The sequence below is a fragment of the Pseudogymnoascus verrucosus genome (assembly GCF_001662655.1).
Source record: "Pseudogymnoascus verrucosus strain UAMH 10579 unplaced genomic scaffold scaffold_27, whole genome shotgun sequence".
Classification (NCBI taxonomy): Eukaryota; Fungi; Ascomycota; class Leotiomycetes; order Thelebolales; family Thelebolaceae; genus Pseudogymnoascus; species Pseudogymnoascus verrucosus.
In genome coordinates, this window is record NW_017263678.1 from 240,054 (window position 1) to 261,889 (window position 21,836).

General features: G+C 49.4%; 10 protein-coding genes across 10 annotated transcripts; 5 read left to right on the forward strand and 5 right to left on the reverse strand.

Moving 5' to 3' along the window:
- Positions 1–248: 248 nt before the first annotated feature.
- Positions 249–3,166, reverse strand: VE01_06093 (uncharacterized protein). The gene is made up of 6 exons (XM_059463760.1): positions 2,978–3,166; positions 2,572–2,659; positions 2,153–2,267; positions 1,915–2,073; positions 1,598–1,610; positions 249–1,492 (listed from the first exon to the last, which is right to left on the reverse strand). Exons 3-6 carry the CDS (start codon positions 2,238–2,240, stop codon positions 952–954), a joined length of 801 nt encoding a protein of 266 aa, XP_059319639.1. The 5' UTR covers positions 2,241–2,267; positions 2,572–2,659; positions 2,978–3,166; the 3' UTR covers positions 249–951.
- A 649-nt stretch (positions 3,167–3,815) lies between these two features.
- On the reverse strand, positions 3,816–5,233 carry VE01_06094 (uncharacterized protein). The gene is made up of 3 exons (XM_018275548.2): positions 4,916–5,233; positions 4,618–4,836; positions 3,816–4,552 (listed from the first exon to the last, which is right to left on the reverse strand). Exons 1-3 carry the CDS (start codon positions 5,080–5,082, stop codon positions 4,108–4,110), a joined length of 831 nt encoding a protein of 276 aa, XP_018129636.1. The 5' UTR covers positions 5,083–5,233; the 3' UTR covers positions 3,816–4,107.
- Positions 5,234–5,415: 182 nt separating this feature from the next.
- VE01_06095 (uncharacterized protein) lies at positions 5,416–10,019 on the forward strand. Its single transcript, XM_018275549.2, has 3 exons — positions 5,416–5,652; positions 5,820–7,401; positions 7,450–10,019. The coding sequence occupies exons 1-3, from the start codon at positions 5,491–5,493 to the stop codon at positions 9,786–9,788; spliced, it is 4,083 nt and encodes a 1,360-aa protein (XP_018129637.1). The 5' UTR covers positions 5,416–5,490; the 3' UTR covers positions 9,789–10,019.
- Positions 10,020–10,309: 290 nt separating this feature from the next.
- On the forward strand, positions 10,310–12,530 carry CDC16 (anaphase promoting complex subunit cdc16). Its single transcript, XM_018275550.2, has 2 exons — positions 10,310–10,512; positions 10,565–12,530. Exons 1-2 carry the CDS (start codon positions 10,416–10,418, stop codon positions 12,319–12,321), a joined length of 1,854 nt encoding a protein of 617 aa, XP_018129638.1. The 5' UTR covers positions 10,310–10,415; the 3' UTR covers positions 12,322–12,530.
- MRPL2 (54S ribosomal protein L2 mitochondrial) lies at positions 12,479–13,686 on the reverse strand. The gene is made up of 2 exons (XM_018275551.2): positions 13,331–13,686; positions 12,479–13,233 (listed from the first exon to the last, which is right to left on the reverse strand). The coding sequence occupies exons 1-2, from the start codon at positions 13,566–13,568 to the stop codon at positions 12,644–12,646; spliced, it is 828 nt and encodes a 275-aa protein (XP_018129645.1). The 5' UTR covers positions 13,569–13,686; the 3' UTR covers positions 12,479–12,643.
- A 39-nt stretch (positions 13,687–13,725) lies between these two features.
- On the forward strand, positions 13,726–14,437 carry LCL2 (Long chronological lifespan protein 2). Its single transcript, XM_018275552.2, has 3 exons — positions 13,726–13,936; positions 13,991–14,026; positions 14,077–14,437. Exons 1-3 carry the CDS (start codon positions 13,756–13,758, stop codon positions 14,232–14,234), a joined length of 375 nt encoding a protein of 124 aa, XP_018129643.1. The 5' UTR covers positions 13,726–13,755; the 3' UTR covers positions 14,235–14,437.
- VE01_06099 (uncharacterized protein) lies at positions 14,321–16,427 on the reverse strand. The gene is made up of 2 exons (XM_018275553.2): positions 15,979–16,427; positions 14,321–15,930 (listed from the first exon to the last, which is right to left on the reverse strand). The coding sequence occupies exons 1-2, from the start codon at positions 16,368–16,370 to the stop codon at positions 14,439–14,441; spliced, it is 1,884 nt and encodes a 627-aa protein (XP_018129644.1). The 5' UTR covers positions 16,371–16,427; the 3' UTR covers positions 14,321–14,438.
- A 131-nt stretch (positions 16,428–16,558) lies between these two features.
- MRPL1 (mitochondrial 54S ribosomal protein mrpl1) lies at positions 16,559–17,595 on the forward strand. The gene is made up of 2 exons (XM_018275554.2): positions 16,559–16,831; positions 16,881–17,595. The coding sequence occupies exons 1-2, from the start codon at positions 16,569–16,571 to the stop codon at positions 17,539–17,541; spliced, it is 924 nt and encodes a 307-aa protein (XP_018129653.1). The 5' UTR covers positions 16,559–16,568; the 3' UTR covers positions 17,542–17,595.
- Positions 17,534–18,605, reverse strand: VE01_06101 (uncharacterized protein). Its single transcript, XM_018275555.2, has one exon. It carries the CDS (start codon positions 18,498–18,500, stop codon positions 17,640–17,642), a length of 861 nt encoding a protein of 286 aa, XP_018129654.1. The 5' UTR covers positions 18,501–18,605; the 3' UTR covers positions 17,534–17,639.
- Positions 18,606–18,730: 125 nt separating this feature from the next.
- Positions 18,731–20,823, forward strand: VE01_06102 (uncharacterized protein). The gene has a single exon (XM_018275556.2). It carries the CDS (start codon positions 18,899–18,901, stop codon positions 20,531–20,533), a length of 1,635 nt encoding a protein of 544 aa, XP_018129651.2. The 5' UTR covers positions 18,731–18,898; the 3' UTR covers positions 20,534–20,823.
- Positions 20,824–21,836: the final 1,013 nt, after the last annotated feature.

Genomic DNA, 21,836 nt, shown 5'->3' on the forward strand with positions numbered 1-21,836 from the left:
CGCCAAAGCGGCTTACTTCGGGCAGCTTCATCGGCATACATGCAGGCGACCCCAAGCTCCTTAATGGAGCCTATGGGGTGAGAATCCGTATCCCAGAAATACCAAATAGTGTTGCTGCAAGTATGGTTAATTTGGGGGTTTAAATTTCATCATCGTGGGGGGATATATATATACGTGGGTTGGCTCATCACATGTGGGGTTGCACAAAGGGTATCACATCACATTCGCAAAGAGAGGGGGGCATGGCACTGTTGACTGTCAAGTGCTTTCATATTCACGATATCTGAATGCTTAATTGTTGAGTGCTTTCGTATCCACGATATCTGAATGCGTGACTTTTTCGCTGATTCCTCCCATTGAATTCGGTGTATCGAGTGAATGTGGTAGACTCCATAATCCATGAGCCTCAGACTCCGCAAAACATCGCAAAGATCTCAGCCCAGTAACAAATGCCACCAGATCTTCCGATCCCAAGCTCTTCCAGTGGTTCCAGTAAAGAAGCACTCATGGCATGGGAGTGCCACAGAAAGAGAATCAATAACAAAATGCAGAGTTGTGCCGGTTTGGTCCAGTCGATGAAAATTAAAGACCTTTTGGCAAGTGTCGAATCGATGAAAATTAAAGACCTTTTGGCGAGTGTCGAATGTAAAAAATCAAATATCTGAGAACCCATTTTTCGAAATCCCGGTGCTTGGACTCCATCATCATAACCCAAGACGAATAAACTCCATAATCAAAGCCCATAAAATTCTTCTGGCCATAGCTCAGGTATATAAACTCCATGATCAAACCCAGGTGTATATGTTTCTGAATCGAAACGATCTCTCCAAGGATGCCGCTCTGCTCATTGACGAAGAAAAGAAGTTGTGTGAACCCTCCGCTCGGGCTTGGTTCGCAAATTGATGTTTGGAAAGCCAGCGTCGCAAACAACCTCGAGCTTGAAGGAGCAATTTAGACAGCATCGTCGTCGTAACCGATGCCAAACTGGTTGTTGCGAGCCTCGTGAAACTCGTCTTCATCTTCCATATCATAGCCACCGAGTTGGCCATTGGAGTGGCCGTTGGAGTGGCCATTGGAATTTCCGTTCGCAAAGCCACTGGAGAAGCTGTGGTGACCGAAACTGTTTCCAGCATGATCGCCAGCCGCAAAGTTTTGAGATTCCTGGCCGTGGTTTGGAGTCACCGCGCCATACTCATTCGACTCGGATTTGACCACAATGCTTGAAACCTTCTCCTCGGTATACTCGTCGGCATTGTCATCATCATCTTCGTCCTCCTCCGCATCTGACTCGACGTAGGTTGGAATCGCAGCAGCGGCCTTGCGGGGGGTGCGGGCCTTGGAGACACGGCCTCCTTTGGTCTTGTTCAGCGACTCCTTGGGTGTGAACTTGGACGGAGAGATCTCCGGCTCCTCTTCATCCTCATTATCCTCATCCGATACATTCTTCTTCACGGCCTTCTTCTTAGGCGTTCTCGGGGCCTTTTGGGCGGCACTGCGGGGAACATCACCGTTAGTAGAATTCCCAAGCCAAGACGGCTCTTTCTTCAGGCGCTCAAAACGGGTGGAAACGGCTTTGGCTGTGACGCCTTCTTCGTACTTATCTGCAATTGCTGGGGAGTGTTAGCAGTGGCACCCAAAAAAAATGTGTGTGCAGTGATGAACATGTGAGAAATGGAAATTGCAATGACGGGGGAGTATGTACGGGCAATGCCCTTCTCATCTCTCATTTGCTTCGCTGATTGCTTTATCTTCCTGAACCTATGGTCAAGGGCATAGGGAGTGCAGTCCCCATAGTACGCCGCGATCTCTGTGGAAAATTAGAGACGCCAGTAAACATAATAATAAAATAGAGTGTGTGGTAATGTGCAGTGAAGGGGACAAATGGAATATAAACAAATGAAGGTAAAGTAGTACATGGGTTCCTGCCCTTGGCACCCGAAGGGATGTCAAGGCTGATTGGATCGAGGCCAGATGCCAGGGCATCACCGATTCTCTTTGCATCAGTCTTCAAAGATCTGAAGCGGTTGTCGATCGCCCATTTGGTACAGTCTCCCCCAAATGCCTTGGCGATTTCTGGGCATTGGTCAGAGCGAAGGTGGGAATGGGGCATGTGGTTGTGAAGGCAGAAGGGAACTGATGTGTAGAGACGTACCAGCGTAGTTGAGTTTGAGATCGGGGTGCGCGGCGAGGATGGCGGAGAGGAGGCGGACGGAGCTTTCGTAAGTCTTCCAGTTGGGCATTTTGAAAAACGTGCGGAGGTCGTACTGCTGTAGAATATATGTTAATTGCGAGTTTGAGGATCAGGATAACCCGAGTTGTGGGTGAAAGAGGTGAATCCTAATATCGCAACAAGTGAACCTTGAAGAAGTAGGAGATGTATGAAATTTGAAGCTAGTAATAATTCAAGGCTGTTGAAAAGGAAAGGGTGGATAAGTGTGCTTGAATATGTGTGTGAATGGTTGCCACCAAAGTGGGATGGTGACATCAAAAGTTGAAGGCAGGAAGATAAAAGTATTATCATAAACAGTAGCAAGACTGAGACTAGGTGTGTGAAAAGTGAAAATGACTTACCTTGGTTGTCGAGATACTTTTGGGCTTCTGATGTGAAGCTGAAAAAGACGCTGGGTGTGGCGAATGCAACAGCTTGCAGTTATCAGGTCTAGAAGAAGGCGTAAGCAGTTGTTGAGGAGTCAAAGGTTGATGGAAGGTTGAAGAGTAAAGAGTTCAAGCTTGATGGTTGATGGTTGATGGTTGAAGAAGGAAGAAGGAAGGTTGCTGAAGGTTGTTGAAAGTTGTTGAAGGTTGCTGAAGGTTGCTGAAGGTTGGAGAGACGAAGGTTGCAGAGTCGAGGGTTGAAGAGTCGAGGGTTGAAGAGTCGAGGGTTCAAGAGTCGAGGGTTGAAGAGTCAAGGGTTCAAGTGTTGAAGTTTGGCTCTTGAGGAGGAGGTTGCAGACAAAGGAAAGGAAAGGCTACTTACTGTTGACCAGCTGAGTTTTTGAAGGTTGCAAAATGTAAATTGGTATTCGAAGAAGTCGAATGTAGTTGAAGCTTATGGTAGTGTAGTTGTTTTGATGTGAGAGTCTAGAGGTGAAGGAGGAAAGCTCAAGATCGGGTCCGCTTCGAGTTTTTATATTCGACTTGGAAACAATGAACTCGGCAGTCAAGGCAGCACAGTTGGGGGGGAGAGAGAGAAAATTGTAGAATTGAAGCAAGTTTGTGCGTGGGACGCGTTCTTGAAATCTCTCAAATGTGAGAAAAAGATGGACTCAGATAGACCTCAGAGGCTTATTACACAACATCTAATAAACTAATCCATAAAACAAACCAAAATAGCTACTAAAATATTCCGCGACCATCTACATATCATTTACAGCTCACCCTGCCTCTTTTGACTTCATAAACAACAAATTATTGATATTTGTTGTTTTGACCTGTATCCCCGGTTATCTTTAATAAACGCCAATTCTCGCGAAGTCACGCACTTTCGCGTCACACTGCCTCGTCGCGCTCTTTGTCCCCGCACAGCGGTGTGAGATTCCACTCCCTCCCTCGCCTAGATTGAAAATCCGCTACAGTAATATGCACCTTTTATCCCTTGGGTGTTAGGTTTATCCACTCGGTTTACGCTGGCCTTGAACTGGTTGCACTTTTTGGGAAGTGCAATGATCTTCTGGGTTTCCAACATGGTGCCTCGCTTTCGACAACATGCACGGTGTAAACCCCAGCCTGTACGAGTACTTGTATCGGATACTTGCATTCGCACGCACCCTCAGTTAATCAGACTCTTTGGCATTGCTCCAGGGCTTGGTCGCTTTCGCTTTCAATACTAGGCATGACTCGGACTCTCTGGGCTGTACTTCAAAACAACCAAGGTTATTGCAACCTTCGCGTCTACGCGCTTATATTATTATTCTAATCATCATCTTGTCAACTATATCCATCTACAAACTCCTATACCGAACTAACAACAGTCAGTCATAATACAATGAACTAATCACCTTCTGGAGGCCGTCTCAGTCGTATGGCACCGCAGCATCGCACGGCATGTATACACCCGCCTGTCGTGCTTCTATAATACACTCAGTCCCAGTTGGACCGGATCTCTCTTCAGTCTAAGCGATCATCTTTCTCCAACATGGGTATATGGACCGCTCTGGGAGATCTCGGTATCGAAATACCACTGTGAGCGTGGCTCGGAACCGCCTCCCCGGTGCCGTACATGAAGTATTGTACGCCGAGGAACGAATCGCAGCATGCCTGGAACATGCCGCAGAATTTGAACGCCCATGGGATCTCCGTAGTGGCGGTGAAGAACCACAGCATCTTCATTGCATCTCCAGCAATCCAGCTCACCAGAACTGAGAAGCGGAAGCCCTTGCAGGAGCGCGTCCTGTTGTTTGCTAATATCTGTGGAATCGGTAGCGTCGCTTCAATGGCCAGGCCGAGGTAGCCAATTGTCGACGAATAGAAGTCGTATGCGAAGCCGAATGGGGCGAACATGAGCTCGCATGCCATGAGGGTAATGATGAGGTAGAGGAGGAATTGCCAATATCTGTGTGGGTAGTTAGCCAAGAAGCCCAAGCTTTTTTAAGCTTTAAATCCATTTGGTAAACGTACGGTTTAGGGGATCTCCATTGCCAGAAGTTGTACGGCCTGGCATTGCCAGACTCTCCATCCTTTATACCCGCAAATGGTTGTGATGCTTCCCCCCCTTTGGACGAAGGTGACGGCCTGTTTTCGAGGGCGACGTGTAGCAGAATAACTTGGACTATGATCATAATGGTTGCTTGGATTAAGAGTGACATATCATATTGCGCTCCAGGATAGTAAAACACGCTGGTCAAGAGTTAGCAAGGGCACTTTGTTCGTCTCGCAAATAGGGGCAGGGGGTGAGTCTGGTCCAAGGAGAACATACCGAAGAATCGACGCAGCAAGCATTATAAGTGGTATATCAAGAGAAAACCCAGCACTCGATTTCGATCTGTATATTGCAGCAATCTGGTCGGCATATGAGGTAATTGGCGACACGATGATAAATACCGGCGCGACGAAGCCGGTGACAAAAGAGAGTACAGCACCCATGATGGGTGGTTTGTGCCGGGCGGCAAACAACAAATATGAAATAAGCAAATGCTAATTACAATTCCATGGGAAGATTTCAAGAAAGAGCAAACTGCACGATAATTCACTGTTGGCGCATTGATTATTTGAACGTAGTGTCCAGCAGAACCATCTTCGTGGACATTGAAGTCGAATAATTTCGGATGCACAGCCTTGCTATCCGACTTACATAAGCAGGAAAGCGTCGCGTCCGTCGTGGCGGGCATTTTCCTGACCGCCCGCTCGGATTTATGATAATCCTAAAGCCGCTCCCACCAGATTATTCTGACGTCCAAGAGGCGACCCCGCGGCGAGATAGACTTTTCACCCCTCAATCGCGAATTGACTGGTCTCCTCCAAGAAAATCGGACATATTGTCACGTTTACAAGATGGAGTATCTCACTCTACTTGGAGAAGATGCTTATACATCATCATCGGCACGCAAGATCCAAGATCTGATTGCGAAGACTAGTTCCGCCAAAGTTGACGAGGTTTCCGCCGTCTACATTCACTATGCCCGGTTGAAGCAGGCAACCAATGACGTCGCAAAGGTGAGCACAATTTATATTTATAAAACTTTGGAATGCCCAATTTTTTATAAGTTTCCCATATGCTTTTTTGCTTTGCTAGAAAAATTGCTGTTTTCGACTCCGAAATCGCAACGAAATATATGCTATACCCTAGTCTGGAAAAACGTGACTGTGACTAACATTATCAGGAAACCGATGCGAAGCTGAGGCAGCTCCTGCCCAACCCGCGGCCAGACTTCTTTCGTGAAGTTTCCGGTCCATCTGCTGCGAACTTCAAGGTCTACTATGTTACTCCCCGCAACATTTCGCCATGGAGCTCCAAGGCCACCAGCATTGCTGCCGTCTGCGGCGTGAAGAGCCTTGAGCGCATCGAGAGAGGCCGTGCCATCTTGGTCAAATTTGCTGAACCTTTTGAGGGATCTGACGATTCATTCAAGCATGTGCTCTTTGACCGCATGACAGAGAACATCAGCAGTTCTGAGCCGGATGTAAAGGGCATGTTTGCTGAGGGCCAGCGCATCCCTCTTGAGGTTGTGGACATCTTTGCCGAGGGTGCCAACCCAATTGATATCCTTAAGGGATACAACAAGGAGAGAGGCCTAGCCCTCGATGAGCCCGAAATGGAGTATCTCATCCAAGCATATTCCAAAATCGGCAGGTCGCCCTATGATGTGGAGTTGTTCATGTTTGCACAAGTCAACTCGGAGCATTGCAGGCATAAGCAATTCAATGCAAACTGGACCATCGACGATGTTCCCATGGGCAAGTCTCTCTTCGAGATGATCAAGAATACCCACAAGAACAACCCTAAGTGGACCGTGTCGGCCTACAGCGACAACGCCGCCGTTTTGGAGGGAAACTTCGCCAGCTTCTGGGCTCCAGACTACAACACTGGCTCTTGGAAAGCAACTAAGGAGATGGTCCACTACATCATCAAGGTTGAGACGCACAATCACCCTACCGCAATTTCTCCTTTCGCAGGAGCCGCTACTGGTTCGGGTGGAGAGATCAGAGATGAAGGAGCTGTTGGAAGAGGATCGCAGCCCAAGGCTGGGCTTTGCGGCTTCTGGGTCTCTGACCTCTTGATCCCAGATTTTGAGCAGCCGTGGGAGATCGACTTCGGCAAGCCAGCTCATTATGCCAGCAGCTTGGATATCATGCTGGAGGCGCCCATTGGAAGCGCAAGGTTCAACAACGAGTTTGGTCGCCCCTGTCTCACGGGGTGCTTTAGAACACTCCTCACCGATACCGGCAGCAATGAAGCAGAGGATTACAGAGGATACCACAAGCCGATTATGATTGCAGGTGGTGTTGGCACTGTCCGACCCCAATTTGCTATTAAGCGCCAGGGCGATGTCAAGCCCGGAGCCCATGTTATCGTTCTCGGTGGACCAGCTATGCTTATTGGTCTTGGTGGCGGAGCTGCCTCTAGTAACGCATCTGGTGAAGGATCCGCTGAATTGGATTTCGACAGTGTCCAGCGCGGCAACCCAGAAATGGAGCGCCGTGCACAGATGGTCATCAATGCCTGCTGTGCTCTTAACGATGCCAACCCTATTGCCATGATCCACGATGTTGGAGCCGGTGGATTGTCGAACGCGTTGCCAGAGCTCGTCAAGGACGCTGGTTATGGTGGCAGATTTGAACTTCGCCAAATTGAAAGTGCCGACAGCAGTATGAGCCCGCTGCAGATTTGGTGCTGCGAAGCACAAGAGCGCTACGTTCTCTGCGTAAACGAGGAGGGCCTGAACAAGTTTGTCAACATTTGCAGTAGGTACCCTCGATGGCTATGATGAATTTACAAAGCTAACACTTTAGACCGCGAACGCTGTGGCTTCTCCGACGTTGGATCTGTAACCGGCACAATTGGTGGAAACGAATCTACACTTGTTGTCACCGACCGCGAAGGCAATGAATACCCAAAGCCGATTGATCTCCCGATGACGACACTCTTCCCTAGAGACAGGAAGCTGGAGCGAAACGTCAAGACCAAGAAGAACAATCTGAAGGCCTTCGACAGTTTCCAGAGCCTCTGCAGCCTCAAGACCACGAAGTCTTGCCGCGGCAGTGCCGAGTTCCTCCACAGAGCAATGGAAATTGTCCTGAAGGTCCCCGCTGTTGGTTCCAAGGCATTCCTGATTACCATTGGAGACCGTACTGTCGGTGGTATGACCACTAGAGATCAGATGGTCGGACCATGGCAAACACCTGTCGCAGATGTTGCGGTGACCATTACCTCGCTCGCAACAGGAGGCATTCAAACTGGCGAGGCAATGGCTGTTGGCGAGAAGCCAGCTTTGGCATTGATTTCCCCTGCTGCTTCATCCCGCATGGCGGTTGCTGAGAGTTTGTTGAACCTGGCCGCGGCAGATATTCAGGGAGGCCTCGATCGTGTTCGCTTGTCTGCGAACTGGATGGCAGCCGTTAACCACGAGGGCGAAGGCTCTGCCTTGTATGAGGCTGTCCAAGCAATTGGTATGGATATGTGCCCCAAGCTCGGCATAAGCATTCCTGTTGGAAAGGACTCTACATCCATGAAGGCTTCGTGGAAGGATAGCTCCAACGGAGAGTCCAAGTCTGTTACGGCACCCGTTACAGTCGTCATCTCAGCCTTTGCTCCAGTGCAACGTGTCAGCCACACCTGGACTCCTGCTCTCCGAAGACTCGAGGATGTTGGCGAGACAGTACTCATGTTTGTGGATCTTGCCCAAGGCAAGCAAGCTATGGGTGGTTCCGCATTCGCCCAGGCCTGTGGACAGCTTGGAAATGAGAGCCCCGACGTTCATGACGTCGATCTCATCGCTGACTATTTCGATGCGGTCACTCAACTTCATGAGTCTGGTATTGTCTTGGCATACCACGATCGCTCTGACGGTGGTCTCTTCACTACTATTGTTGAGATGATGTTTGCCGGTCGTTGTGGAGCTGAGATCATGCTCGATGGCGTTGCTAAGAGTGACGAGACAGGTGATGTTTTGGATGCCCTTTTCAACGAAGAATTGGGGGCTGTCTTCCAGGTTAAGAAGTCGGATGAGATCAACTTCATCAGATGCTTCGCAACTTGCGGTCCTCCCCCAGGATTGGTCAAGAAGATTGGTCGCATCCCAGCTGCCACTAAGCAAGAGCTTTCCATTCGTTACAAGGCAGAGACCGTCACCCACCTGGACAGGTCAACTATGCAAGAGTGGTGGTCCTCGACCTCGTACCAAATGCAACGTCTTCGCGACAACCCCGCCAGCGCTGATTCGGAGTTCTCGCTCATCAAGGACAACAAGGATCCTGGACTCTCGTACAACCTTACTTTCGATCCGAAGGAGAGCATCCTGCCGATGACGACTCTTCTCAGCAGCCCATTTATCAAGGCTCCCCGCGTCGCCATCCTCCGTGAGCAAGGTGTTAACGGTTACGCCGAGATGGCATTTGCCTTCAAGGCTGCTGGCTTCGATGCGATCGATGTTCATATGACCGACATCATTGGCGGACGATCTCTTGCAGACTTCGTCGGTATCGCTGCATGCGGTGGCTTCTCCTACGGAGACGTCCTTGGAGCAGGACAAGGCTGGGCCAAGTCCATCCTCATGCACGAGGAGAATGCCAGACCAGAATTCAAGAAGTTCTTCGAGAGGAAGGATACCTTTGCCCTCGGTGTCTGCAACGGTTGCCAAATGCTCAGCAGGCTTTCCGAGCTGATCCCTGGTGCCGAAAACTGGCCGATATTCGTTGATAATGAATCTCAGCAGTTCGAGGGCCGTGTCTCGATGCTCCAAATCAAGGATAACAGCGAGAACCCATCAGTCTTCTTCCACGGCATGGACGGCAGCTCCTTGCCCATTGTTGTTTCCCACGGAGAGGGCCGCGCCCAATTCAAGAACAATACGGACTTAGAGGCATTGACTGCAGCTGGGTTGGTTCCAATTAGGTACACAGACAACTACGGGAAGGTTACGGAGAAGTACCCACTCAACCCCAACGGCTCCGCACAGGGAATTGCTGGTGTGACAAGCAGGGATGGCCGAGTTTTGGCTATGATGCCTCACCCCGAGCGTTCTATCATGGCCAGCGTGGGAAGCTATATCCCCGATGGCATGACAGAGGAGTGGGGTGAGTACGGCCCTTGGGTCCGAATGTTCAAGAGCGCAAGACGCTGGGTTGGTTAGATGAAGCTCGAAGACGGTATTCACCTGGAGATGGGAAGCGTCACAAAATAAATTGGTTTACGGAGTTATAAGGTAGGCTTGAGATGGGGCGCATGCATTAATAAAAATGAACACAATGAGTTGTTCTCATTGTATATATCCCATGATCAGATTGTGCAGTTTTCACCTCTGCCTCAAACTGGGACAAATAAATAGTTGCTATTAAAATATTTGAATTTAATATAAATTTATAAATCTTTTGGATCTATAATTTATCGCTGATTGTTTCGAAGTATTTTTGGCTCTATCTCCGAATACCCAATATGCCAATTATAGCTCTTGGTGATTGAGAGACTTCATTTTAGTTACAGTTACTGTAGTCACTCCTGTCATGCATAATTGCTCTTCAGCCTTCAGTCTTTTGTTTTTTTGGGTAGCACGAGTATGTGAAGTGAATTTCTGATGGACAAGGCTGAAGTTCATCGAGGCGATAAGTGCGATAAGCCAGGGCCGCCTTATTCGCGTCTCCCGAGAATCGACAACGCGACTGCCTTCCCCCCGCACAGATAAACTTCAAGATCATGACAACCTTGCCCTTCGATCCTATTGATAGTTTATGAACCAAGCCGTATGAATTGAATACGAAGCATGGAGAAATTCTTGCGTGATTGGCGTCAGGATGCATTGAATAAACATCAGTACGACTCGGCCATCTTCATTGGAGACAAACTGCTGGCCTTGACGAGTATGACCCCTCAGGCTATTGCTCCAAACAATTTAACTGATGTATTTGACAGACAATGACAAAGATGCATTCTGGCTTGCTCAAGTCCACTTCTCCACTGGAAATTATACTCGCGCCCAGAGCTTCCTGGCGAAGCAAGACTTGGTGTCGAGGAACCCATCATGCCGATATCTAGCTGGCCACTGTCTCATAAAGCAAGGGAGATTTGAGGAAGCTTTAAATATACTGGGAGAGAACAATCCTACACATTTAATAGGAACGGCGGGCAACAACAGGCGGAAGATGCAACATACCGGTGGACATACCAGGACCAACTCAGTACACAGCAAGACATCGAAGTCAAGCAAGCGAGACGAAGCAGCTCAAGAAGAGGATGCAAACATACGATTTGAGGCGGCAATGTGCTTTCTGAGGGGCCTTTGCTATGCCAAACAGAACGCCTTCGATAGGGCAAAGGAGTGCTACAAAGATGCTGTTGGAATTGATGTACAATGCTTCGAGGCATTTGAGCAGCTGATGAAGAACTGCCTCATGTCGCCAGATGAAGAATGGCAGTTTTTGGAGTCTCTTGACTTTGATGCCATATCTGCAGATGACCCATCATCACAAGAAGCAGCTGAGTTCACCAAAATGCTGTACACAACACGCCTCTCCAAATACAAAAATCCTGTCGCCTTCACCACAGCCACTGAAACGCTTTCCACACACTACAACTTAGCATCAAACCCCGACCTTCTTCTCTCCAAAGCCGACCTTCTATTCACCCAATGTCGTTTCAAAGAAGCCCTCCGCATTACGTCCTCTATAATCCAAGGTGACAAGTACAACTTCGCCATTTATCCACTGCACCTCGCCTGCTTGTACGAGCTAAATGAGAAGAACGCCCTATTCCTTGTCTCCCACGATCTGGCCGACAACCATCCTGATGAACCATGCACTTGGCTTGCTGTGGGAATCTATTACCTCGCCACGTCTAAAATTGCAGAAGCACGGCGGTACTTCTCAAAAGCATCGATGATGGACCCGCATTTTGGCCCTGCATGGATTGGATTCGCGCATACCTTCGCAGCAGAAGGCGAGCACGACCAAGCTATTTCAGCCTACAGCACTGCCGCAAGACTGTTCATGGGCACGCACTTGCCACAGCTGTTCTTAGGCATGCAGAACTTGCTTCTTAATAATATGACGCTGGCGGATGAGTTTTTGAAGACGGCGTATGGACTATGCAAGACTGACCCGTTACTACTGAACGAAATGGGGGTTGTATTTTATCATCAAGACCACCTCGATAACGCGGTGACGATGTTCAAGACAGCTTTAACGATTGCCGTGGAAATTGACAGCGAACCTTCTGCCTGGATCTCAACACAAGCAAACCTGGGCCATGCATACCGCCGACTGGGTCGCTGGGATGAAGCCTTGGAGTCCTTCGAAGAGGTACTCCGAATGGGCGGCAAAGATCCGCAAGTTTTCTGTGCAAAGGGCTTGGTGTTGATGGAACAAGGAAAAGCGTTTGAGGCAGTAGGAGTACTTCATGAAGCCCTTGGGATTAGCCCGCAAGATTCAATTGCAACGGAGTTATTGAATCGTGCATTGGAAGAGACAGCCGAAGGAGGTATGGGCGATATACTTGGGGAAGTTGATGACGAAGCCTGGGAAAGGGAGCTAGAAGAGAGGAAACGAGAGGCTAAAGTCAGGGAGATGGGAAAGGGGAAGGAGAGGTATAGAAGCGCCATGAGGGGGAAAGGGAGGGGAAGCAGTAGGGGGGTTGAAGTGGACAGTTTGATGGAGTTGAGTAGTGATGATTAACGATGGATGAACCGGCCGAGCCGTGGATGGGCTAAGTGACGAGCAACGCTTGAAGGGAATTGGCATATTATTGATAAAACATATTCCACCAGTGCATGACGCTCCACAAAACACTGCCGCTTCTGGGCGGCTCTCACAAATCGCTGTTCGTCCCAGTTGTTGGAATATTTGCAAATGAGTTCTAAATATCTTTACATAAACCATCGACATCCATATTCTACAGCGCCATTCCACCAGGCGAATCGTACAACTCCAATGAACTGCCCCAAAGGCCATGTCTGTGCCACCCACTGTTCTAACGTTCACACACCCGACAAGTCCTCTATTTCTTCCCTTGCTTACCCCCCCCTCTTAAGCCCCTCTTCCCGGCATTAGCCACCTTTCGAACTGTAGCCTTCTTCCATGCCGTCCATCTATCCCTGGGTTTGAACGCTCTGACTTGGATCTTAGCACGCTCAGCCGCACGACCGATCTCCCAATTGGCCTCACGGTACATGTATCCCGGTCTCAGCGTCAACACCCTTCCTTCCTCTCCCTTCCTCTCACGGACCTTCTTTGCTGGCGCTGGCGCTGACACCTGGGTCTGCACGGCGCCTTCCTCGCCCTGTAGCTCGGCCGACTCCTCCACAACCTCTGGAGTCTCGGCGACGGTCGAAAATTCCATCTGGCTTGCAGCAAGGCCTAACCTCCGTCTGCGCATCGAGTTTCTCGGTAGGGGAAGGACTTGGTTTCGCTCGAAGACTACGCCAATGTATTGCCTCTTTGGGTGCCTCTCGGGATCTTTGTAGTACTTCACGTAGCCGGATTCAGTCGCGTAGATGGTGTGGTCGCGGCCCATGGCACAGTTGTCACCGGGGAACCAGTGCGTGCCTCGTTGACGGAAGATAATGTTGCCTGGGATAACGTATTGTTCTGTTCCATGTCAGTCTGCGGTCGTCTCCAAATGGTGTGCCCTGGGTGATCCTGTCATGCGACATTGGACACCTGGCACGCAAGAGAGCAAACAAACCTCCAGACTTCTTGCAACCCAGCCTCTTTCCCGGACCATCCTTCGCCTTGTTCACTGCTCCTTGCGCTTTATGCGTAGCATATCGGACGAAGTTCAAGTTTCCGCCCTGAGTTTCCTTTTGGCACAACCTGAGCGCAGCAAATGCCTCATGAAGTCCTGTATGCGAATTCGAAGCTCCCGATCGAGCAATTGAAGTTAACGACGCCCTCAGCGGCGGCTGTAGCCGTTGTATCAGCATCTTGCCGTGTGGTGGTGGTATCTACCTATTTCGCTGCGCTTGGGGATGGATGTCAATGAATAATTTGAGGCTGTCCCCGGTTGATTAGTCAGCACATGTACCATCCGGGGACAACTTGTCCTAAAGGCGAGGTGATATATTTGGCTACTGAGTTTACCAAGAATACATTCAGTAACTCAACTTCAAAATGTTTGGAAGAGTAACTCTTACAAGCGTTCTGCTTGTCGGTGCCCTGGCGGCGACCGTCAATGCACAGTTTGGAAATATGTTTGAGCAGTTTATGGGTGGCCAACAGCAACGACAGCATCATCAAGCTCCACAGAATGTTGCAAGCGACTCAGCTTGGTATCAACAGACATACGGCAATGGTATTCCTTTCTCAGATCCTGTGTATTGAGGGACACAATGCTAATATTCCACAGCCCATTGCAGCAATTACCTCTGTCCAGGGACACTATGTAAGCTTTACAATACCTAGGCTCACACCGACGACTAATAATGTCTATAGCATGTGTGTCCGTTCCCCACCACTGCCCATGTCAATTCCCGGCGGTAGAGGATAAATTTGAGTTGGGCGATGGATCAGCAATTTGCGTGTCGAAGGGCGGCTTCAAGGCGAATGAGGCTGCTCGGAAAGTCGAGTTGGCAAGGAAGGGGCTGTTATAAAAGACAATACGATACGATATATGGCGTTTGGGATACCACATTGCGAAATATGGATGCGGGAATTATGAATCTACATATGATTGCTCATGCACGACAAGGACTTCAAAGTGGTCATCTGGATCATTGATACTTTGCCAGGCTAGTTCATCTTTTTTAACACGTCCAGAGTTACAGAGACGAATAAGACAAAGTCTGAAAGGCGGACTATTTCTTTGCTTCCTTGCCCGTGGGAATGTTGAACAACACAGCCGGCTCACCATCCTTATAGGCCTTGTCGACTCTGTAATATCCCTTGCGCTCAAACTGGATGATATCATCAACCTTCAGATCCTGAACATTTTGGTCGCAAAGAGCCGCGGATCTAAACTCGGTGACTGGGGTAAGGAACTTCTCCATCTCATCGTCTTCCTCGAGTTTGTCTTTTGTGATCAGGTAGTCAAAGTCAACCAGCTCCACTGGGATCAAAGTCTGCCCCTCGAAAGACGCCCATGTAACCTTCTTCTCTGTCTTCTTAACGTCGCCCTCAAGGTGTAGTTCAAGCTCAACCGAAGTGATTGGGTCCGAGCCAACAATCTTGCGGACAATCGCGTTACCCCAGGCCATGAGCGTAATTTCCTCGCCCTCCTTCATGAGCTTGACATCAGCCTGCTCAAGAATAAGTTCACTGCTGAAGGTGACCTTCTTCGTGCCAACCTCAGGGTTCTTATTGTGCTTTGGCTTCTCCTCAGTGTATGGTTTGTCCGGTCCACCAATGATGGTCGCCCGAACTGTGTTTTCCTTATCAATGGCAGTAAATCTTGGCGCGACGGCATCAATGACCTTCTTGTTGGTGGCCCAAAAATTGGTCCAGTCCATGTTGACGATATTTCTGCTCGGCCCTTGCTTCAAGATAAAATCACGCAGGGCTGGGATGGTCATGCCTCTGCGTCTTACACCACGGATAGTGGGCATACGCGGGTCATCCCAACCCCAGACTTTGCCGGTATCAATAAGCTTGGTGAGCTTTCGCTTTGAGAGGAAGGTTCGGATGAAGTTCATTCTTGCGAAATCCCAGATGTGAACTTGGCGCAGACCCAGGATATCAATAAACCACTGGTACTGATCATTACGATCAGCGTACTCAGTGGTTCTCAGGGCATGCGTAACACCCTCCAAGGCATCGACGATGGGAACAGCCAAATCATATGTAGGGTACATCTTCCACGTCGTTCCGGTTCTGTGGTGGGGAAGAAGGTTGCAGCGGTAGATAACCGGATCGCGCATGGCCTTGTTTGGGTTGTCAACAGACATCTTGGCTCTGATGCAGTTCTTCTGGCCTTCCTCTGAAGCAACCTTCATTTCCTCGAAAATGCGAAGGTTCTCCTCGACCGTCCTTTCACGGCGTTCACTGGCAATGCCCTTCCATCTCTCATCGCGCATTTTCTCCTGCTCGGTGTCATCTGCGTATGCGTGCCCCTCGGTAATTAATCGGATGGTATGTTCGTACAAGACCTGGAGATAATCGCTGGTGTAACTGGTCCTGTCTGGCTTAATACCCATAAGAGCAAGATCCTCGATGATCGAATCCTCGAACTCTTGCTTCTCTTTCGAAGGGTTGGTATCATCGAAGCGCAGAAGTAAGGTTCCCTTGTACAGGTCGTGGGCAAAGTAATCGTTCAGAAGAGCAGCCTTTGCGTGTCCAATATGGAGATATCCACTGCTAGCTGTTAGGGAGTATTACCATGCATATTGAAATGGGTCTTACGATGGCTCAGGAGGGAATCTAGTGACAACACCCTGGTCGGCATCTTGAAGTGCAATGTTATAGCTTGCACCGGCCTTACTGAGAGCAGCTTTCTTTGCTTTCACGGCATCGTCTGCAACTTTAATCTCTGATTGGATTTCTGGGTGAGACTCCTCAACAAATACAAACCAGCGAGTGAGATTTGCGAGAGATCCCTTCTTCAAGAATGCGTTTGTGACTTTGTTGCTTCGTAGGGTGACCCATAGCTTGACATCAGCGTCACTGATACGGTATCCATCGAAGTAAGTTCTGAGCGTGAAATATTTGTCTAGTTTGAGCAAATGTGGCTCAACCGCTTTGTAATCCGGCGCTGAGAGCGCAGACACAAGAGTTGCAACCTCGTCGCTGTTCATCTTTATTCTGGTCCGACACAGTTCGTGATTCACGTTTGTGGCGGGGTTGTATTTACCTGCCCGCAATAATCTGTGGGAGTGGGCCATTTTGAAGCTAATACCTTCGGAACGGAGTTTTATATCTCCGACGTAATAGCGATATTTGTTGACCATCACGGACTTGAAGGGGCCAGGAACAAAATATACAACTACAACAAGATGGCGTCTACAAGGCCACTCTTGGCCCAATTAAATAGGCTCTGTATATCATCGGGTCCCAGGCCCATGGTATACCGCCCTGCAGCCCTCATACACAACTCTATCCAGCAACGCTTTGCTGCCAAAAAGGCAGGCCCGAACAAGTACGCCGAGAAAAGGAAAGCCCAAAAGCTGGCGGAGAAAAAGAAGAGAAAGCCAAGGACTTCCTACATTCAGTACAACCTTAATGATGCCGACCAATTTGCGCTTTGCGATGCCATGCGGTATGTGTGGTTCCCACGACTTTAACGTTCTGGACTAACGCCATTTTAGCTATATTAGAGCCGCAGAGGTCGGCAGGCCTGCAACGCAAGTCAAATACGAAGTGGCGCTGAAAGTCAAGTCAGTCAAGAACGGGCCTGTTATGCGCAATCGACTACGCCTCCCTTATCCCGTAAAGACAGACCTACGAATCTGTGTCATCTGTCCGCCAGATTCGAAATACGCGGAAGCTGCCCGAGCAGCAGGAGCATCACTTGTTGGCGAGGAGGAGATCTTCGACGCGATAAAAGATGGGAGGATCGAATTTGATCGCTGCATAGCGCAGTCTGAATCGTTACCAAAGATGAATAAGGCTGCGTTGGGAAGAATCCTCGGACCAAGGGGTCTGATGCCCAGCTCAAAAACCGGCACTGTGGTGAAGGACCCAGCTGTTGCTGTCAGGGAAATGGTTGGAGGCGCAGAGTACAGGGAACGTTTGGGGGTAGTACGCATGGCAATTGGGCAGTTGGGGTTCACACCGGAGATGGTGCAAGATAACATCAAGGTTTTCGTGGAGTCGGTAAAGAAGGATATGGCACAACTGAGCGAGAAAGTCAACAAGGAGATTGCGGAGGTCGTGTTGAGCTCGACAAATGGACCGGGCATGACTCTGAGCGGCGATTTCAGAAGCCCGACGTCAACAATCAGTCCAAAGGATCTGACAGTATTATAGAGCAATAGCTTGTATTTTTAGTTGTACAGTACAATATTCACATTGTCTTTCCCGGGTATAGAATTAAAACGCCTGAGCTATGTGTCCCCAAACTGCTGCTACCCTCGAAACTCTGAACCATTCAGCACCTTCACGGCCTCGGCAGCTTCATCCATCTCTCTGTAAATGCCCATCACCTTGACCAGGCGCGCTCGAGAAGAATCGTCAGACCCATTGGCCTCTTTTAGGGCCGTATTAAGATCTAGAAGTAGGACGCCCCTGACTCTCCCTATCCGCTGCTGCTGTGTAGCAACGAATGCATTTTCGTGGCCGGCCGCTCGAGCCATACGAACGACGTGGCAGTAATCCTTTACAAGACGCTGCAACTTTCTGATGTTGGCACCTCCTGTGGCCATATCAGGGGTGAGCCCACCCTCATCCTCATCGTCTTCGCTATCACTCCAAACCTCGTCCCGGGTCTGTCTATCCACAGAACCCATCATGAGATTCTCCTCCAATTCTTCTAACGTGGCATCGAGCTCCAGCATAGTTCGTGCCGCACTGATCTCCTTGTTGATCTGTGACTTCTCGCTGAGCAGGCCATCAACATCCTGGCCCTTGGCCTTTATCTTGCCCCTCACTTCTTCAAATCCTCGTTTGAGACCTAGGAGGCCCACACGAACATCCTCAACCTTCTCCTCTCCACCACGAAGGTCCGAGCCAAGACTTAGAAATTGCTCGTAGTTAACATTGACGAGATCGAGGAGCTCTTTAGACAATGCTTGGGACCGTTCTCTCAGATCTGTACGTAAGTCCTCCAGGGTTTGATGGCGGTCTGCAAGGGTGGAGAGGTAGTCGGATGCGTCAAAGTTGGGAACCAAGAAATCACTCCTCGGGAGAGCTTCTGGGTATGGTAGATTGTCCTCGTCGTCTGCCGATGAGGCGCTTGCAGAGTCACCCCCAAAGTAAAAGCCATTCATGGTTTCCGGTTTCTCTCCCAGATTCCCTCCTTCCCTGACTTGGAGTATCTCGAACTAGTATAATGGTTTTGATACGTGTGTTTTGATGATGAGGATCACGTGTCGTCATCCCTCAGGATTCCGATGAAGGCATTGGCATAGACGCTAAAACGGTGACAAGGGCCCACAAGCGCTCGTTTCTATTGGCCCTAACTTAGCGAAGCGGGGGTGTGAAGTTTTTATCAGATCATCTCATCTAATCTGATCCGATAAAGGCCGCCTCTCCCACTCATCCGCGGCACATTCGTACACAGTCATTGCCCTTATATCAACCCCTCCGCACTCCTGCAGTGCTTCTATAGCTGCAGGTAACTACTTTTGATGATAAGCAACACGGAGAACTAGATTGTAACAAGAAAATGGCCTCACCGTACTCCACAATGAGCACTCCGTCATCAACAAGCTCGACAGCAAACCTGGCGCCTGCTCCGCCAACTCTTGCTATCAAACCTGTCTCTCTGGCGCCCAATGCAATGGGAAGTCCTATGAACAGCTGTGACAGTCCTGTGTCGTTGGGACCGAGAAGAGAATGGGTCATCCCCCCACGACCAAAGCCGGGAAGGAAGCCCGCAACAGATACCCCACCAACGAAGCGGAAGGCGCAGAACCGAGCTGCGCAGCGAGCTTTTAGAGAGAGGAGGGCGGCAAGAGTTGGTGAACTCGAGGAACAACTGAAGGAGACCGAGGAAGAAAGGCTCAAGCGAGAAGCACAAACGAAAGCTGAGCTGGACGAGGCCAGAAGTCATGTTTCAAAGCTAGAAGCAGACATGCAAAGGGTGCTCAATGAAGTTATTGAGTGGAAGCAGAAATATCACAGAGCAGAAGATCTATTAGAAGCGGAACGAGCAGAGAAGGCAGCTCTTAATACCGAGTTAATTTATTTACGGAAGGGAGCACGAGCAATTGGAACAGATGCTGTTGTTCTACCCCCGAGACGAAACAGGTCTCATCTCAAACCAGAGTCAGCTCAACTTCACAACCCAGCTCCAGCAGCGAATTCAGATCCTCTTGGATGTGGTAACTGCACAGCTACCAGTGGATGTGCCTGTGTTGAGAAGGTCATGGCAATGGCTACGTCAACATGTGGACGATGTTCTATTGATAGTCATTGCGAATGTTTGGAGGAAACATTGAAAGGCCCCGATAGTGCCATGGAGGTTGAAGTGAAGCGGTCGCGCGACTCGTCACCTTTCACAAACAGCAAACGGACACGAATGTCTATTGAAGATAATACTCCACAAGAGATTGATTTCACCGCCATGTTCTCTAGCAAACCTATCTACACCCCAGAACCACCACCTCGAGACTATGGAACAGCCAACACAGCATCCCGCCCACCACCGGGAGAGTCATGTGGCTTCTGTGACGATAGCACGTACTGTGCATGTGCTGAGGCTGCCGAAGTTGCAGCCCGCGAGCTAGAGCACGAGAACCGCCTTCCACCCCTAATGAGCGAAGTTACTCCACCACCTTCAGACAGCGATGTCAACGCTATGGAGTCTTACAAGCTACCCTCGCTGTATCCAAACCGCCATATCCAATCTTTGGAACCACCGCCAAAATCTTCAAGCAATCCTTCTAATTCATGTGCCAACGGTCCCGGCACTTGCCAACAGTGCCAAGATGACCCAAAATCCGGGCTCTTCTGCCGCTCTCTGGCCGCCATCCGTGCCGCCGACCCATCGTTCTCTGGATGCTGTGGCCAAGGTGGTCCTGGTGGATGTTGTAAAGACACACCATCCCAACCACCACCACGGCCAGAACCTCGCAAGGCTAGACCAGTGCTTCCGGGCCCATCTCTCTCTTGTGCAGAGACCTATAAGACGCTCGCTAGCCACCGCAACTTTGAGGCGGCAAGCGATGAGATTAGTAAATGGCTGCCAAAATTAGCAACTGCCCCGCCACGGTATCCCGGACGCGAGGCGACAGATATTGATGCAGCAAGTGTGATGAGCGTTATCAAGTATTTCGACGTAAGGTTTGGACGAGAATAGAGAGATGTTACACGACTGATGCCGCAAGGCGCATACCCCGGATGTGAGAATTAAGTGATAAGGGTTTCAGGGTCTGGGAAATAGGATTGGTTGGTTCTGTACTATAATTACCCTAACGGATTTGGAGCCTCATGTTTCAATTGTTTCATTGAATTACTGGTGTCGCCTAAAAAGTCTGAGAAGGGATCATGGATTGGAGCACTGTATATAGCAACTTTTGCCAAGTAAATGCGTTAGGAGTCACATATAAATGAACGTAACGATACAAATTATATTACTTTCAATTGTTAGTATTTGTCTTGAGCTATACACAGTCCCTCTTCAGACTTTTGAGCGGCACAACTACGGATAGCGAAGTGGAGGTTCTCATGTCACATGCTCTAGAATAAATGATGATTTCTTCTCTCTGACTTTGAGTGTGCACAACTACATTCGTGATACCCAATAAAGTAAACCTGTTGACCAGTCTAGCGGGGGGGTCGGCGTAAGAAAGTGCGAGGAGAGGATGGAAACGACGGGTGAGGTGGTGTTGCGTCTGCATTAGTCTCATATGCAGGCGAGTATGCGTTGGCATTTCTCTTCGGCTATTTTATCCGCCTCCCTGACTCTCTGACTGTGTGCAACATCCTGCCAGGTCACTCAGTGGCGATGGATGAAAATGAAACGCAAGAAAACGGCATAATGATTAATGTGAGTATTCTCTGGCCAAAATAGACGATGGTATGGTCTGTGGAGAGGGATTTGACACTCGGACGTTGAATTGCGCGCATGCTTATGCGGCCATTTTGGCGGCCAGCGCATCTATGACGAGGGCAGCGAGCGAGTAAGTGCTGGTTCAGGGAGGAAAGGATGAGATGATATTTGTGGCACGTATCTCGTGATGTGGTGGTTACTTCGTGTTTGCCGTCAGAAGTACAGAGGGGGCCACTGCGACCGGATTGGTCTCGATGTCGCAGAACGGCTTTGAATCAGCTTCTGGTGCTGTTTGCACAAAGCTGAAGATGCTGCAGGACGCCTGTAGTAAGATGCTGTATGAACAACAACGGTGCATACTATGGGATGTGACTGGTACTCCTGCTTTTTGCCTCCGTATATCACAGGGCACAGGTAGAGAGGTAGCGCTTGAATGCCGTCCAGTTGTCCAGTCGCTTCAAAGGCACAGGCTCATAGGAAACGACATATGAGCTGGGTATGAGCTGGCAAAGTGAATATTGCCACTCCAGTACATGGCCCGTACTGGCATCGTTGTTCCTGTCTGGCTGTTGTTTCCACCATGTTGCCTCGTATCTTATCTAACTCTCAC

Coding starts and splice junctions, on each gene's coding strand:
- VE01_06101 (XM_018275555.2), bottom strand. CDS start 18,500: ATGAATGGCTTTTACTTTGGGGGTGACTCTGCAAGCGCCTCATCGGCA.
- CDC16 (XM_018275550.2), top strand. CDS start 10,416: ATGGAGAAATTCTTGCGTGATTGGCGTCAGGATGCATTGAATAAACAT. Junction 10,513..10,564: donor CAAACTGCTGGCCTTGACGA/GTATGACCCCTC, acceptor TGTATTTGACAG/ACAATGACAAAGATGCATTC.
- LCL2 (XM_018275552.2), top strand. CDS start 13,756: ATGTTTGGAAGAGTAACTCTTACAAGCGTTCTGCTTGTCGGTGCCCTG. Junction 13,937..13,990: donor TCAACAGACATACGGCAATG/GTATTCCTTTCT, acceptor AATATTCCACAG/CCCATTGCAGCAATTACCTC. Junction 14,027..14,076: donor CCTCTGTCCAGGGACACTAT/GTAAGCTTTACA, acceptor TAATGTCTATAG/CATGTGTGTCCGTTCCCCAC.
- VE01_06102 (XM_018275556.2), top strand. CDS start 18,899: ATGGCCTCACCGTACTCCACAATGAGCACTCCGTCATCAACAAGCTCG.
- VE01_06095 (XM_018275549.2), top strand. CDS start 5,491: ATGGAGTATCTCACTCTACTTGGAGAAGATGCTTATACATCATCATCG. Junction 5,653..5,819: donor CAACCAATGACGTCGCAAAG/GTGAGCACAATT, acceptor TAACATTATCAG/GAAACCGATGCGAAGCTGAG. Junction 7,402..7,449: donor CAAGTTTGTCAACATTTGCA/GTAGGTACCCTC, acceptor CTAACACTTTAG/ACCGCGAACGCTGTGGCTTC.
- VE01_06093 (XM_059463760.1), bottom strand. CDS start 2,240: ATGCCCAACTGGAAGACTTACGAAAGCTCCGTCCGCCTCCTCTCCGCC. Junction 2,074..2,152: donor TCTCAAACTCAACTACGCTG/GTACGTCTCTAC, acceptor ACCAATGCCCAG/AAATCGCCAAGGCATTTGGG.
- MRPL1 (XM_018275554.2), top strand. CDS start 16,569: ATGGCGTCTACAAGGCCACTCTTGGCCCAATTAAATAGGCTCTGTATA. Junction 16,832..16,880: donor GCGCTTTGCGATGCCATGCG/GTATGTGTGGTT, acceptor ACGCCATTTTAG/CTATATTAGAGCCGCAGAGG.
- VE01_06099 (XM_018275553.2), bottom strand. CDS start 16,370: ATGAACAGCGACGAGGTTGCAACTCTTGTGTCTGCGCTCTCAGCGCCG. Junction 15,931..15,978: donor AGATTCCCTCCTGAGCCATC/GTAAGACCCATT, acceptor AACAGCTAGCAG/TGGATATCTCCATATTGGAC.
- MRPL2 (XM_018275551.2), bottom strand. CDS start 13,568: ATGCTGATACAACGGCTACAGCCGCCGCTGAGGGCGTCGTTAACTTCA. Junction 13,234..13,330: donor GGGTTGCAAGAAGTCTGGAG/GTTTGTTTGCTC, acceptor GACATGGAACAG/AACAATACGTTATCCCAGGC.
- VE01_06094 (XM_018275548.2), bottom strand. CDS start 5,082: ATGGGTGCTGTACTCTCTTTTGTCACCGGCTTCGTCGCGCCGGTATTT. Junction 4,837..4,915: donor CTTGCTGCGTCGATTCTTCG/GTATGTTCTCCT, acceptor ACTCTTGACCAG/CGTGTTTTACTATCCTGGAG. Junction 4,553..4,617: donor CAATGGAGATCCCCTAAACC/GTACGTTTACCA, acceptor CTACCCACACAG/ATATTGGCAATTCCTCCTCT.